The sequence below is a fragment of the Rhipicephalus microplus genome, chromosome 6 (assembly GCF_043290135.1).
Source record: "Rhipicephalus microplus isolate Deutch F79 chromosome 6, USDA_Rmic, whole genome shotgun sequence".
Lineage (NCBI taxonomy): Eukaryota > Metazoa > Arthropoda > Arachnida > Ixodida > Ixodidae > Rhipicephalus > Rhipicephalus microplus.
Window position 1 is genome coordinate 66,721,958 of NC_134705.1, and position 14,799 is coordinate 66,736,756.

Sequence of the window (14,799 nt, forward strand, 5' to 3'; positions counted from 1 at the left end):
GACGTCGAAAGCTATGAGAGGGGCTTGGTTCCTCTGAGCAGGTTCCGCAGAATCGGCGAGGGCGAAAGCACTGGTGGCTTCGACAGTTTCTTCGATGTATGCGACCGTTGTTCCTTTGTTCACATGTTTGTACTCGTTGCTGAAATTCGTTAGCCTAACTGTTGCTTTGCCTCCTCCCAGCTCTGCTATTCCTCTTGCGACGCAAATATTTCGGGTGACCAACAGATGCTGACTGCCTTCAACGACGCCTTCCAAGTCAGGTGATTTAGGAGGGCCGACTGAAATAATGACGCTTGAGCGAGGCGGAATGGTGACTTGTTCTTCCAGCAAGCACATTCAAGGCATGGTGTCCTGACGGCGTGCGCGGCGGTAGTGCTTCTTCTGTGGATAACGTTATCGACTTTGTTTTTAGGTTGATGACAGCACCATGGAGGCATAAGAAGTCCATGCAAAGGATGACATCTCTCGAGCAACGCTGTAGGACTACGAAGTCTGTAGGATAAATACGGCTGTTAATGGTGACTCTCGCTGTGCAGAATTCTGCAGGCGTTACGAGATGACCTCCGGCTGTGCGGATTTCAGGGCCTTTCCAAGCTGTCTGAACTTCATTTAACTTCGCGGCGAACGACCCACTGGTTACAGAATAGTCGGCTTCAGTATCGACGAGAGCGGTGACACTGTGGCCGTCGATAAGAACGTCGAGGTCGCTAGTTCGCCGTCTCGCATTACAGTTAGGGCGTGGCGTCGGGTCACGGCTGCGTCGGCTTGTTCCGCTGGTTTCATGTTGCGTCGTCAGGCCACCTTCGGTAAGTGAGCTTTCGCCGTCAGCGCTTTGCCTGGTTGGCGTTGTGTTCGGAAAGCTCCGTCGCGGCGTCGTCGTCGTCGGAGGATCTTCGGTAGTTCGTCACACAGCAACCACACCTCCACCGGTTGCTGCCCTTAGTTTCCCGGATACGGGCTAGGAGACCGGCCCCGCGTTGGGCCAGAGTACTGCTGGGGGTGCGTTGACATGCGGCGGCTGGGCGACGGCGAACTAGAAGGACTTCGTGGTGTCCATTAAGTTCCTGTCAGGTAGTCGGCGATGTCACGTGGCCGTTCCCCTGGCTGCGGACGTGGTGCATCGACGGCGAAGCCACGCAGTCCCATCTGTCGGTACTTACAATGGCGGTAAGTGTGCCCGGCCTCGCCGCAGTGGTAGCACAGTGGGTGGTGGTGAGGGGTGCGCCAAACGTCGGTTTTCCTCGGCGCACTGCGCTGGCCCGCTGGCGAACGGTAGGTCGTCGGTAGAGGTGGTGGCGGCTGTGGTGTCTGGCGACGGACGTGCGATGGGGCGGCATTTTGGCGTGCGCTAGGAGGAGGGGCGTGGTGGCGTGCTGCAGCAGCATAGCTCATGACTTGCAGCGCCGGCTCTTGAGGCTGAGGAACGCCCAGCGACTGCTGGATCTCCTGACGTACGACGTCCGCGATGGATTCCACGTGAGGCTGCGCTGAAGGAAGTAATTTTCGCAGCTCCTCTTGCCCGATCGCTCGGATCGTCTCACGCAAGTCAGCGGTTCCGAGCGCTTGAATGTTGGCGTAGCTTGTAGACGAGACGCTACGGTTATATTGCTGCGTGCGCATCTCGAGCGTCTTCTATATCGTAGATGCTTCTGAAATGAATTTGGCGACCGTCTTAGGCGGGTTTCTGATCAGCCCGGCGAAGAGTTCCTGCTTTACTCCTCGCATGAGTAGACGCACCTTCTTCTCCTCGGACATGTCACAGTCAGCGTGGCGGAAGAGTTTAATCATATCTTCCGTGAATATCACCGCGTTTTCATTTGGCATCTGCATGCGGGTTTCGAGGAGAGCTGCGGCCTTCTCCTTGCGCACCACACTTGCGAAAGTGTTGAGGAACCTGGCGCGAAAGTTGTCCCACGTTGTGAGGCTTCGCCCTTGATTCTCGAACCAGTACCGAGCAGCATTTTCCAAGGCGAAGTACAGATGCCATAGCTTGTCTTCGTCTGTGCAGTCATTGAAAGCGGCGACGTGGTAGAACCTTTCGATCCAGCTTTCCACGTCTTCCAGTGGCGAATCGCGGAAAGTTGGTGGCTCTTTGGGTCACCGGAGCAGGAGTGGTGCAGGTAGAACCGGCGTTGACATGGTCGCCGTGGTCGACGTAAACGTCTTGGTTTTCCGAGCCTTGTCCAGTAAAAGCCCGTACTCCGGTGGCAGACCTTGTTGCCGGCGGCTAACTTGCGGCTCGTTGCTGGCGTCGGTGTCTTCATGGCGTGGGCTGGGTTCACGGCTTGACGGAGGCGTCCGGTACATGGAAGAAACAGCGCCTCCACCAGATGTCACGGGGTCGTGACGTGGCCGAAGACAGGAGACTTCGTGTTGGGATTTAACTGTTTCTTTGGGCGAATCTGTGCCCGGTAAACGGAAAATCCAATTACAGCGGCAGTCTTGCACAGATAGCAGTCTCGGACTGATACAAAGAGAAGTTTATTAACTTCAAACTCAAAAACTCTTGAAATCCTTTTATACATACAGTGCTCGTTTATACACCCCTCTTGTGCACTATGGGGCATACAAATTCCATTATCCATAGAGGAAACTAGCGGCACATACACAGATATCTATCTGATAGCGGCGAACGGAGCGTCGGCCTTCGATCAACAACTTACAAGCGGCGAAGCACGTCGGCATTTATACTCTTGCCGTCGAATGTTCTAGCGTTATCGCTGGCGGTGGCATAGGTTCCAGAACAATCTCTACCGTTCGCACAGTGGGCGTGATCTTATCTAAATGATCTACTACAGTGCGGAACCTTCTCGAAAACTGCAGGCGCGGTTTGCGCTGAGAATCGTGTGGTGTTTTGGGACGATAACAAAAACTTGGGAAATGGAACGTGGCAATATCGACAAAGTATTTATGTGAGGTTTAAGGTTCTAAAAGCACCATATGATTATGAGAGACGCCGTATGGCAGGTATTCAGAAGTTTCGTCCACGTAGGGTTCTATAACGTGCACCCTAATCGGAGCACATGGGCCTACAGCATTTTCGCCTACATCAAAAAGTTCGGCCGCCGGAGCCGGCATTCGATCCCACGACCAGAAAGTGAGAAATAAACAGAGAAGCAGGAGGAAAAAGTAACAGAAAGAAAGAGAAAGATAATGAAGGTTTAGAAGAAAATACCCTGGCTTCATTAGAACCAGCGGGCTCACGAAATGAAGGCAAGGTCTAAGGTTTCGTCTGTCCAGTCTTCCTAACTTAAAAAAGTGGGGCATTGCGAGAGAGTGGAGGGTGTGGAGGGGAAAAATCAAGTTTAGTAAGGGTGCAGAGGGGAAAAATAAGAGAAGTAGAGCCAGTACACAGAGAGAAAAAGAAGGAAAGGGAGGGAAGAGAGGCGATCAAATGAGTACGAAGTAACACAAAGATGGTAAACGCAGAAAGTAAAAGAAAATATCTAGAAAAGGGTTATGAGGACAGAAAACAGAGAAAAAAGGCGACAAAATACACAGACATACGCGAATACACGAACAGCAGAGATAACGTATGGAAACGTATATAACAGAACAGAAGTGGGGAAAAGAGGGGCGTGAGGGTAAAAGGCAAACTTATCCAGACCCAGCTAGGTGCCCACCACCTATGATGTGACACAGCCGCTAACTTATCTACAAATATAAAACATGCAACTAACGAAGAACCAGAAGGTTCATGTGCTAAAGCAATACACAAACGCGAATATAATGAAGAGAACTACGAACGAAACGTAAATAAGTCCATGCAGCATAAAGTTTATGAACGACAAGCAAGGACGACGCTGCCCACACTAGGATTAAGAGAGAAAATTCCCCTCGCAGGGCAACGGTGCGCTCAAAACAATGTAATGAAGATATGCATAGAAGCTTTCTATCAAAGTGTATATAAATATAAAATCTAACTTTGTACTTCCTAATGCACCTGCATATACTTTAATCACACAGTAATAAAGACAAATTTTAGGGCTCGTTTCCTTTATACGACACAGCCATATTTACGAGCAAGTAATAAAGAAGCAAAATAAAATATAGGGTTTGTTTAGATGTATAGTAACACCTTAATGAAAACCAGCAGATATTGAAGTAGGCAAAGTATAGGTATTGTTAATTGTAGTTTTTAAACTAAAGGGCAGCGCCGTTCAGGCAGCCCTCTCATTTTCTAGATGATCCCGCTTACAGCGCAGCGTCACCGCCAAATGCCACCAACTAACTTTCAGAAGAATTGTAGCACTTGTAATATTTAGGCCTGATCGGCGTGCTGTTTTCAAACATGTAGCGTGCGAGTACATGAAACCTTCCCGGATATTGAATCTTCGGCATCATATGGGTAACCATTTTTACTGAAGTTTCATAATACTTCTAATAAAATGTTATATACACAATCGCGCTAAAGTGTATGCTTTGATTTATAATTCTAAATTGTCATGTGCTTTTTTCAGCCTGGATCACCATTAGGACCCTTTCCCGGTCCAAGTAGGGTACGTGTTTTATGGGCTCACTCTTGATTTTATTTTTTATCCTGTTCGTTTCGCAATTTACCAGAGATTAGGTGAGAGCCTGGTGAACACCATTTTATATTGCCACACTCACCAGAAAGTTGAAGTGGGCGTGACGCTTGGCCGCGATGAGGTGCGATAGGTTGCTGTTGATTTTCAGTTCTTCGTGGGTACTCGCTTTCCACACGTCCTCTTTCGAACACGCGACGTTGCTTATGACGCATTGAATGTAATCGCCTGACTTAACATTCACCTGCAATGAGGGACAAGTTTTCATTCTTATAGCTCATTCTTGCGCTATGTATTTTTTATCTTAGAAGCCTCCTTTGAATCCGAGGTGCGAGAATGAGTGTGGCAAGTAATTTCCTTAAATATTTACTAAGCACTAATTGACCATAAAAGAGTATCCCACAATTATTACATGGTATATATTTAAAACCACACAAACAAAAACAGAGCAGATACCGTGCTATATCCAACATAGGATTTAAAACGTGTGATAACTGTGCCTACTGATCATAGGAAACAGGACTAAACGAAGCCAAAGAAGATATAGTAGCAAAATATTTATTCGAAGCCCCGTAAAGGCTGGTGCACACCGGCAACTAGCAGCGGTGGCACGACCATTTGCGACTGCATGGTCGCAAAACAGTCGCGAACGGTCGCAAACAGTCGCAAAGCGACCGCATTAGCTAGTCGCTTCCTGACCAATTTTTCAGTCGCGCGACTGCAGTCGCAAAGCTGGTGGAACCAATCAGCGATGCTAAATTTTTGTTTTTTTGTTTTTTTATTGCGCTTGCTTTTTGCTGCCAGATACAAACGAGTGCGTTCCTCTGGGTCTGTGGCACCATGGCCATCATGCAGTAGTTAATTGGCTTGGAAATGGCTATTCGCAGCAGCTCGAGCAAAGTGTCGAATTTGCGTGGCGGCATTCGCAAGAAGATAGACACCGTTAAAATAAAGAGAAAATGAATTGTGTACTATCTCTACCCCGTATTCAGAAACGCTTTTGTGTTGAATAAGACTTGTCACCGCCTTCAATGCAACGCGTTTGCAATGCGTTTGTGCTTCATGCCTTGGCAACGATTGGAAAATATTGATCAACACCACGTTCGAAACGCGTTTGTGCTGTATTGTAGGCCGTGGCAAGTCAAGATAAGTTCCACAGAGTTTCTGAATACGTACGCCTCTTGGAAATACTCCTCGTCGTCTCAGCGCAGCTCGCGAGGTAGGTGGTTTTCATGGCCGGCTAACTCCCGCGATGGAAGGGACGGTCACGCCCACAACCGGCTTTTTTTTATATGGAGGCATGTGTGCTGCCAGCACTGACACCATGGCACAGCGCACCAGCACCATGACAATCTTTTGTTCTTCGCTTCGATCGAACCCCCGTATTCACAAACGCTCCTCGACTCGACTTTAACCCTTCACTTTACAAAGGTGAGCACTGCGCCGCTGCTCGGCTGAAAATAACGCTGCGCTGCTCGAAAATCGCACCATATTATCGCTGATATGCAGTGACTTGCTATGCTTAGAGAGGGCACTTCCATCGGCTTTCTCAAGTGAAGGTGAAGCGTTGAGTGAAGGAACGTTCTAGAATACGGGGGGAACTCCTTGACGCTCTTGAGAACGCTGTGCGATAACGGTCGAAAACAATAAATGCGGCACGCTCGGTTTGCTCCACTCACTTAGCCGGCGGCGATCACCTGATCGGCGCTGGTCTCCAGAGTTCTCGCTGATAACGAGATCCGGACGTGACTGTCCGCTTTTGCGATCTCCGGTCGCTCGCGTGCAGCCTCTGCCGATCTGAACATCAGTCGCTTTTTGGTCGCCAGTCGCGAATAGTCGCGCCACCACTGCTAGTCGCCGGTGTGCCACAGCCTTAACCCTCATTAGCTCCGAATATTGCAGCGCATGAAGAACAACAGACTTCAATCCTACAAACAAGTGATGTATTTTGTTTGTTCACGCATTCCTCGCATGAAAAAGAAGATACTGCCCCAAAATGCCTGCTGCCTGTTGTCACTGACAAGTTATAAGAGACAGTTGAAAAGACTGTATCTTTCAGGAGGCGTCACACAGAAAACTAACAGTATTCGTGCTCAGAGTCAATAGCAAGCGAGATGTCGTTGTGCGAATTGCGAACGACTCTCCCGCACAATGCTGTTCTGTTCAACTGCAGACAGTTGCCAATCTTCCCGCGATAAAAGAAACAAAAAAAAATGATGCGTTTTTTTTGCAAGAACCAAGTGTTTTCGGCTTCACTGAACATAAAAATCTTTGAAATATTTACATTTATGTCAATTTTCTTGCAGATAGGCTAGACGACCTTCAATTTTTCACCTGTGCATTTTCATTAATGTTCGACGTCATACTGCTTAGTGAAACGTGGTGCAAAGATAAAGACGAAGCCCCCTTTCACTTCTCATCAGTATATTTGTTTAAACTGCACAATGCGTTGGGGGGGGGGGGGCATTATCAAGTTACTTTTGTATGAAGGCACACAATGTGGTATGCTTCCTGCATTTTGTGTGGTGCGTGATGATTTCGAAGTGCGCACAGTTCGATTCGGTAAACATCGTTTTGCTGTGTTTTATAGGCCACCAGGCAGAAACCTTGATGGCTTCTTTTGTTTCAGTGAGGTGGTTTTGCGTTTTTCGTTGGACAGTGCGTATTTTTTTGGTGTCGGGAGGGGACTTTACCATTGATATGGTCTGCAGCTCTACACCAAAACAAACTATGAATGCAATTAGTTCATCAACCGGCTTTAAAATGCTATTAGTTCACGGACCAGGATTACAGAAAATAGTTGAACAAATGCCAACAATAATAACAAGTTTGTAGGAGTTTTCTCTGAGGATATCAGTGATAATCTTGCTACCATTTTTATTATTAAAATAGCATCTTACGAGAACGTAAGAAGCAGACGGTACGAAGCAGACGGTAATCTAGCCTAAAAGCTTTTTGAAGCGAATCGCTTGGTAGGAGCCTTACTGAGTTCCTTTTGATGAAAAACGTAGAGCAGGCCTACAATAAATTCTTAGACAAAATCTTAGCTACTTTTAAACGTTACTTCCCCGAAAAACAAGTTATCTTGAACAAGAGAAACCGTAAGCCGTGGATCAACAAGCACTTGCTCAACAAAATAAACATAAAACTAAATTTTATCACAAGTTATGGTAAAGAGAAAATAAGAAATTGAAAAGAATTTGAGGTATATAGAAGTCGAATAAAAAAAATAAGCTCGCGCAGATCACACTACTTACATACCGAAATAAAAACCAGCACAGATAAAACTCGCGCTTTATGGACGAAGCGGAACTTACTTTTGAACCGTGGTAGAACATAGGCAATTGTTGGTAATCTGAATATAAACGGGCCCGACCTATCAGGACTAGACGTTGCAGATATATTCAATGACCACTTAGTCAAAACACACATCATGAAATGTCTAGTGATTTTATTGAATTTCTACCTGATCTGAATCCAGCCTCTATATTTTTTGAGCCCGTGAGAGATGAAGATGTTTATTTAGTTTTTTTTTGCAACTTAGAAACACTTCAACTTGTGATATTGATGGTGTGCAAACTAGACGCACCACATGTGCGCTGGTATTCTTGTCCCTTATACACTCACATATTGAATATCTGTTTTTCAAGTGCAATGTTGTCTAAAATGATGTAGACAGGGAAAGTCAGTTTTTTTGTTTATAAAAGGTGACAAAAGTGAACTTAATAACTACAGACCTACGTTTATTTATCCGGTATTTCTAAAAATGGCTGTCAAAACTTATGCATTGTCAACTGTACAAATTTTCAGCAAATACAACGTTACAACGTGATTTCTTCAACTCAGTTTGTTTGAGGAAATATCGATCTGCAGAAATGGTATTATTCAAACGAAATCAAATCATAATATATTCATTTAAAACCTCATGCTGTTCTCGAAATGTTTGTTGATTTCAGTAAGACATTTGACAACATTCCCCATTTCACGTTGTTTGCGAAGTCACAATACCATGGAGTTCCTGGTCATGCACTTGATCTAGTAATAAGTTACCTTAAATATCACACAGGTGCTTGTATTTGAAAGAAAGGTCTAAGAGCTGAAGACAAGTACTCAGGGCGTACATCTGGGAAGTATGCTTGGACCAGTATTTTGTATAGTCTACATAAATAATTTATTTCATGTTTATCCAGATGTAAATAGCGTTCTATATGCCGATTATGTCATCAGTGTGTTTCAGCTGAGGATATTATGGCGCTTGAGCATAAAATGAACCAGTTTCTTATGGAAGTAAAACTCTGGTCGCTCCATAATTATTTACATAAACACTAGTAAAACGAAAGTGCTACTATTCGGACCTAAAATAAGCCTGTTAATAAAAACATGGAGCTTAGGTAGGTCGACACGCGTACTGAGCTAGCAAACCATATCAAAATTCTTCGATTAAATTTTCCAGCAATACGCTTTAGAACAAGCACACTGAAAGTGTGATGGGTCTGTTATCTCGCGCAGTGGGTATGGCGCACAGTGGCAAATATGTTCTACCATACAAGGTAAAACTCTTACTTTATAAGTCACTTTTACAATCGCATCTTCTCTATGGCTTATGGTATGGAGGACTACAACTAACACGAATTTGAAATACTATACCCGATGCAAAAGAAGTATATTAGAATAATTTTTAATTGTCGTTTAATGCTTACCCAAGAGAATTGTTCAACAGGCTGGAATATTACCCTCCGTCGCCTCTACGAACTTAAGATAGCAATGGCAATCAGGCGCGTATTGAAAGAAAGTAAACATTTTTTGTATGACTTCTGAAAGCTTCAGCCAAACACTATTGTTTGATACACGAAATAAATAAACATAGAACACAAAATCTTTGAAAACAAACTACTTTAGCAGTTATTCTACATAGTTCATACATTACCTAATTATTTTGTGAAACCTGGCATAGCTTTCTTAATAGTACACAGACCCCAAATCTTGATATATTCATGTTTAGTTTTTATTACTGGTTTGCAGTTGGTATACTGTTAATAGTGTTACTACTCTTTTTTTCTAATTCGGATTTTCTTCTTGAGTTCACATAGGTGACTGTCCTTGCTGTCGTGCTAAAAGACGGATGTGAGCCTTTGGCAAGCTGTATTTTTTGGAGAGCAGCTTTTACTTGCAGCTGTGCTTCTTCAAACTATTGATGAGAAATAAATAATAATATTGTTACGGTTGAATTAAAGGATAGGTGGATTTATTTACAGGGTGAGGATAAAGTTCGGCAGTCGCGGTAAAGATGGAGTCCTCAGGCCGCACCAGACAACGTCATCTTTCTCTTCTACCACTCCAGCACATACTACAGCCCGGCTCATACCGTAGCAATCCCCCGTTCACAGACGAAGCCCGCTGGGCAAGTAAGTTTACGTCACTGAAGGGATGAACTTTCTTGAGGTGAGCCACGTGCACCAACTGCGTTCGATTTGACCGACGAGAAGGTGTCGTCAAGCGTGCCACAACGTACGTCAAGTCAGTCAAGCGATCTACAATGACTTAGGGGCCTGTGTACTGCGGTAAAAACTTCTGACATAAACCAGGTTTTCGTTGGGGGTTTCACAACCACACGAATTCACCTTTGCGGAATGAAACGGCATCCTGGCGTTGATCGTATCGTTGCTTGGAGTGATCTTGTGATGTCAGTGTTCACAGGCGAGCAATTTGGCGGGCTTCTTCAGCCCGGCACAATGTTTCGGCCACGGACTCATCGGTATGGAGCTTAATTGGGAGGATTGTATCAAGGGAGCTGCGTGGTGATCGAGCGTAGAGCAGGTGGAAGGGCGTGAAGACCGTGGTCTCGTGCTTCGCTGTATTGTATGCATAAGTAATAAATGGTAAGATCTCATCCCAGTTTTTGTGATTGGACGCGACGTACATTGCGAGCATGTTAGTAAGAGTTCGATTGGTACGTTCTACAAGACCATTCGTCTGGGGATGTTATGGTGTCGAATGTCTGAACTGTGAAGTGCAGAGGCGAAGTAAATCTTCCACAGCATCCGCGATGAATTGGCAACCACGGTGACTAATGATTACTTGAGGGGGACCGTGGTGAAGAACAACGGAGCGTAACAAAAAGGCAGCTACACCATCAGCTGTAGAAGATGGTATCGCAGCGGTCTCGGCGTATCTGGTAAGGTGGTCGACGCACACTATTATCCAGCAGTTGTTCGAAGATCGCGGAAACGGGCCCAATAGGTCAATGCCCACTAGCTCAAAAGGCGTAGTAGGCGGTTATACGGGATGAAGAAGGCCGTGCGGTGCACTGGTAGGTCGTTTGTAGCGTTGGCAATTCTCGCAGCTCGAGACGTGTTGTTTTGTAAAATCTCGCATTCTGGGCCAGTAAAATGCTGCTGCACTCGATGCAGGGTGCGAATGAACCCATGGTGTGCTGACGTTGGATCATCATGCATAGTATGGAGAACGTCGCATCGAAGACTTTAAGGTACAACCAGTAAATAACGTGCGCCGGTTGCTGAGTAATTCGTTTTGCACAACAGTCCATCACGAATGCGAAAGCGACCACTGCCTTTGAGATTCCGAGCGTCAACAAACAATGGGTCTAAAGATAAATGATTAAATTGTTCTCGTTTGAAGATATTGGCGTCAGGAAACGTGTGAGAGACCGCAGCAAAACAGATGTCAAGGGTATCTGCACTGTCCTCCGTCGTAATCATAGGTAGGCGAGAAAGGCAATCAGCGTCCGAATGATGTCGTCCACTTCTGTACGAAATGCTGAAGTCAAATTCTTCAAGGCGTAAAGCCCATCGAGCAAGGCGCCCAGAAGGGTCTCGGAGGGTAACAAGCCAACATAAAGAATGATGGTCTGTCACAATCGTGAATGGACGACCGTAGAGGTAACATCGAAACTTCTGAATGGCAAATACAGCCGCTAAACGTTCTTGCTCTGCCACTATATAATTCATTTAAGCCTTGCTTAGAGATCGACTTGTATAAGCAACAACATGCTTTGCAATACCATGGCGCTGAACAAGCACACCTCCGATGCCAATTCCACTTGCGTCAGTGTGCACTTCTGTATACGCAGAAGGATCGAAATGACGAAGAATAGGCTCAGATGTTAGTAGAAATTTCAGTTCAGAAAAGGTGGCATCACAATCAGGTGTCCATTCTAATGGGCTATCTTTTCGCAACAAGCTCGTCAGTGGGTGTACTACGTCCGCGAATCGGGGCACAAAGCGGTGAAAGTAGGAACATATGCCCAAGAAGCTGCAAAGTTCCTTCAGTGTCTGGGGTGGTTTGAATGTGCCGACTGCTTCGATTTTGCGGGGATCCGGCCTGACGCCATCTTTGTCAATTAGGTGACCGAGGACTAAAGCTTTTCGTTCACCAAACCGGCACTTCTTAGAGTTGAAAATCAAGCCAGCCTTTTTGACACAGTCTAAAACAAGGCTTAAACGGACGTTGTGCTCTTCGAAGGTACGCCCAAAAATGACGACGTCATCCAGGTAGCATAAGCACACCTCCCACTTAAGACCACGAAGAACAGAGTCCATAAACCTTTCAAAAGTGGCGGGGGTGTGGCAAAGACCAAACGGCACCACATTGAATTGGTACAGTCCATCAGGCGTCACGAATGTGGTCTTCTCCTTGTCTGAAGGGTGCATAGGTATCTGCCAATATCCTGAATGTAGGTCTATTGAAGAAAAGTACGAAGCCGAGTGTAAGCAGTCAATAACATCGTCAGTCCTAGGCAGCGGATATACATCACGGTGTTGAGTTTTCTGTAATCAACGCAGAATCGCCAGGCACCATCTTTCTTCTTAACCAAGATGACCGGTGCTGCCCACGGGCTACACGACTCTTCAATAACACCGTTCTTCAGCATTTCCTGAACCTGGTCGGCAATAACTTTCCGTTCTTATGACGACACTCGGTAAGGCTTTTGTCGGATCAGATGGACAGTGCTGGTGTCAATACTATGGTGAGTGCGAGAACATGGTAAAGGTAGTGGCCTCTCCTCTTCGATAAAGTCAAACACAGCAGCATGTCGCCTCAACAGATGGCATAATGTTTGCTGCTCGTGTGACCGCAAAGTGGCGCTAATCATGCCTTGGATCTGCGACTCGTAAGAGCAACTGCGCTTGCCAGAGACTGTACCTTTCTCGCTTTCATCGTTGATAACGACCGCTACAGAACCTTCAGTGGAATCATCAAAGATGCCAAGCTTCATTCCTCGAGGGAGCACAACGGCCATTGGCGAACAGTTCAGTGCCCACAGAAAAGTTGCTCCTTCATGAACAGATACCAAACTACGAGGGACGAGTATGTCTTTCTTAGCACATTGAACGATGGCAGGTTCAACGATGGCGTCAAAAGATGTGGCAGATTCTGGGGTGAACACGGCAACTGACCTCATGGACCATGGCGGCACTGTCAGCTCATCGGAAACAATCAGAGCATCTTTCGCGGCCTCCGGCGCCTCATCGACGAGGGCAGGAACAATGTCACCACTGATGGAAAGTTCACCGCTTTTACAGTCGACGAAAGCACCACATCTTTGGAGAAAGTCAAGACCAAGAATCACATCGAGGGTACAATGTTGCAGCACAAGAAACTCTGTTGGGAACTCCGACAGGATGAAGTACTTCCCCACCAACACCATGAAACCTTGTTGATTCGCCCCAAGTAAACATAACTTTACGGCCAATGCGACTATTGAAAGAAAGACTCATAACTGATATCGTAGCACCAGTGTCCACCAAAGCACTTGTACAAAAGCCGTCTATTTCCACACGTATCTTGTTCTTGGACATTATAACTGGCGGAGGCATCTGAGGCAAATCCTGTTGTGCGACCTCACCTCCATCGGTCGGGCTGGCTAGTTTCCCGGCGGCGGCGGTGATGCAGGCGTCATCCCGGCGAAGGGGAACGATGCAGTCGGCCAGATGGAGGCGTCAAACTACGGTAAGAAGCGGGAGAACTGCCACGGTGATTTCCCCGCCGTGAGGTATTCCTGAAAAAGGCGAGCCAATGACCGTTGTTGTGACCAGTTCCCGCTGGCGGAAACTCTGATGGGGAAAGTTATCGGGATGTTGGCTCTCTCTGTCGACGACAGAACCGAGCTATGTGCCCGGCGATACCGCAACGGTAGCACACAGGGGCTCGGCGGTATGCATTGCACTCCTGGAAGGCATTGCGCTGACCTGGTGGTGGTACGGATGCATCTTCGTTCGGGTCGTAATAGGTGTTGGCTGGCTGACGGGGGTAACTGAAGCGGTCGTCGTACCTCGGCAGCGGGTAGTTATTGCGCTGTGACTTCGGTGGTGAGTGTGGCCTGTAGTTGCAGTCATCGTTGCCTGCTGCGGCAATTGATACGAAAGGGCGAGAGGGAGGCGGTGCGGGTGTACGCTCGTACGGCGTCGGGCGAGCGTGTCGCGTGAGCTCTTCTCGAACGATCTGGCATATTGTCGACGCGAGATCAAGCGGCGTGTATTTGTCAACACTTGCCACGGTGGTTACATTCGGTAGGCGACCGAACTTGGGGGTGATACGTCACATCTTCAGGGTCTCGAATGTGCGACAGTGGCTTATGACGTCGGTCACCGTAGCAAGGCTGTCTTTGCTGATGAGAAACTGATACATGTCCTCGGCAATGCCCTTCAACAGGTGTCCAACTTTGTTTTCCTCTGACATAGAAGGGTTGACAATCTTGCAGAGCTTCAAGATTGCCTCGACATAGGTCGTGCACGTCTCTCCTGGGATCTGAGCTCTTTGCAGTAACGTTTGTTCCGCTTTCTCTTAGCTATGGAGTCTCCGCAGCACGGTCTTATTTCAGAAACGAAGCGATCCCATGACGTGAGGGCATCTTCGTGGTTCTCGTACCGCACGAGTGCTGTGTCCGTTAAGAAAAATACTACATTGGTCAGCTGGGTCGCCGCATCCCACTGGTAGTATTTGCTCACCCATTTGTAGTGTGTGAGCCAGGCATCCACGTCTTTGCCAGATTCACCACCGAATGTGCGAGGCACTATCAGATCCTGACGCAACCAGGGACCAGCCGCACGCGAACCTGGTACTAGCGGTGCTGCTGGGACTGGTAGAAGGTCTGCAGCTGCGGTGATCTGGTTTCCTTCATCGCCGTGAGACATCTCAGCTGCCAGTGGTAACGGGGGCAGTCCAGCAAGGCGGCGGCTTCGTCGTAGATCAGGTGCTTGAAGCGTCGTGTTACTTGGTTGATTACCCCGCGTCTCCACCCCAAAACTGGTAC

The 14,799-nt window shown here is 46.9% G+C and overlaps 1 protein-coding gene across 9 annotated transcripts in view; it reads left to right on the top strand.

The window, feature by feature from the left end:
* LOC142764790 (uncharacterized) overlaps window positions 1-14,799 on the top strand; it is a 318,584-nt gene that overhangs the window by 96,083 nt on the left and 207,702 nt on the right. For 8 of the 9 annotated variants that reach the window (XM_075865312.1, XM_075865316.1, XM_075865317.1 and 5 more), the window contains exon 5: window positions 4,461-4,499. The exons of the other annotated variant lie outside the window; for it this stretch is intronic. In XM_075865312.1, coding sequence (XP_075721427.1) covers window positions 4,461-4,499 — 39 coding nt within the window. The remainder of the gene's footprint in view (window positions 1-4,460; window positions 4,500-14,799) is intronic. 9 annotated transcript variants of the gene reach the window in all.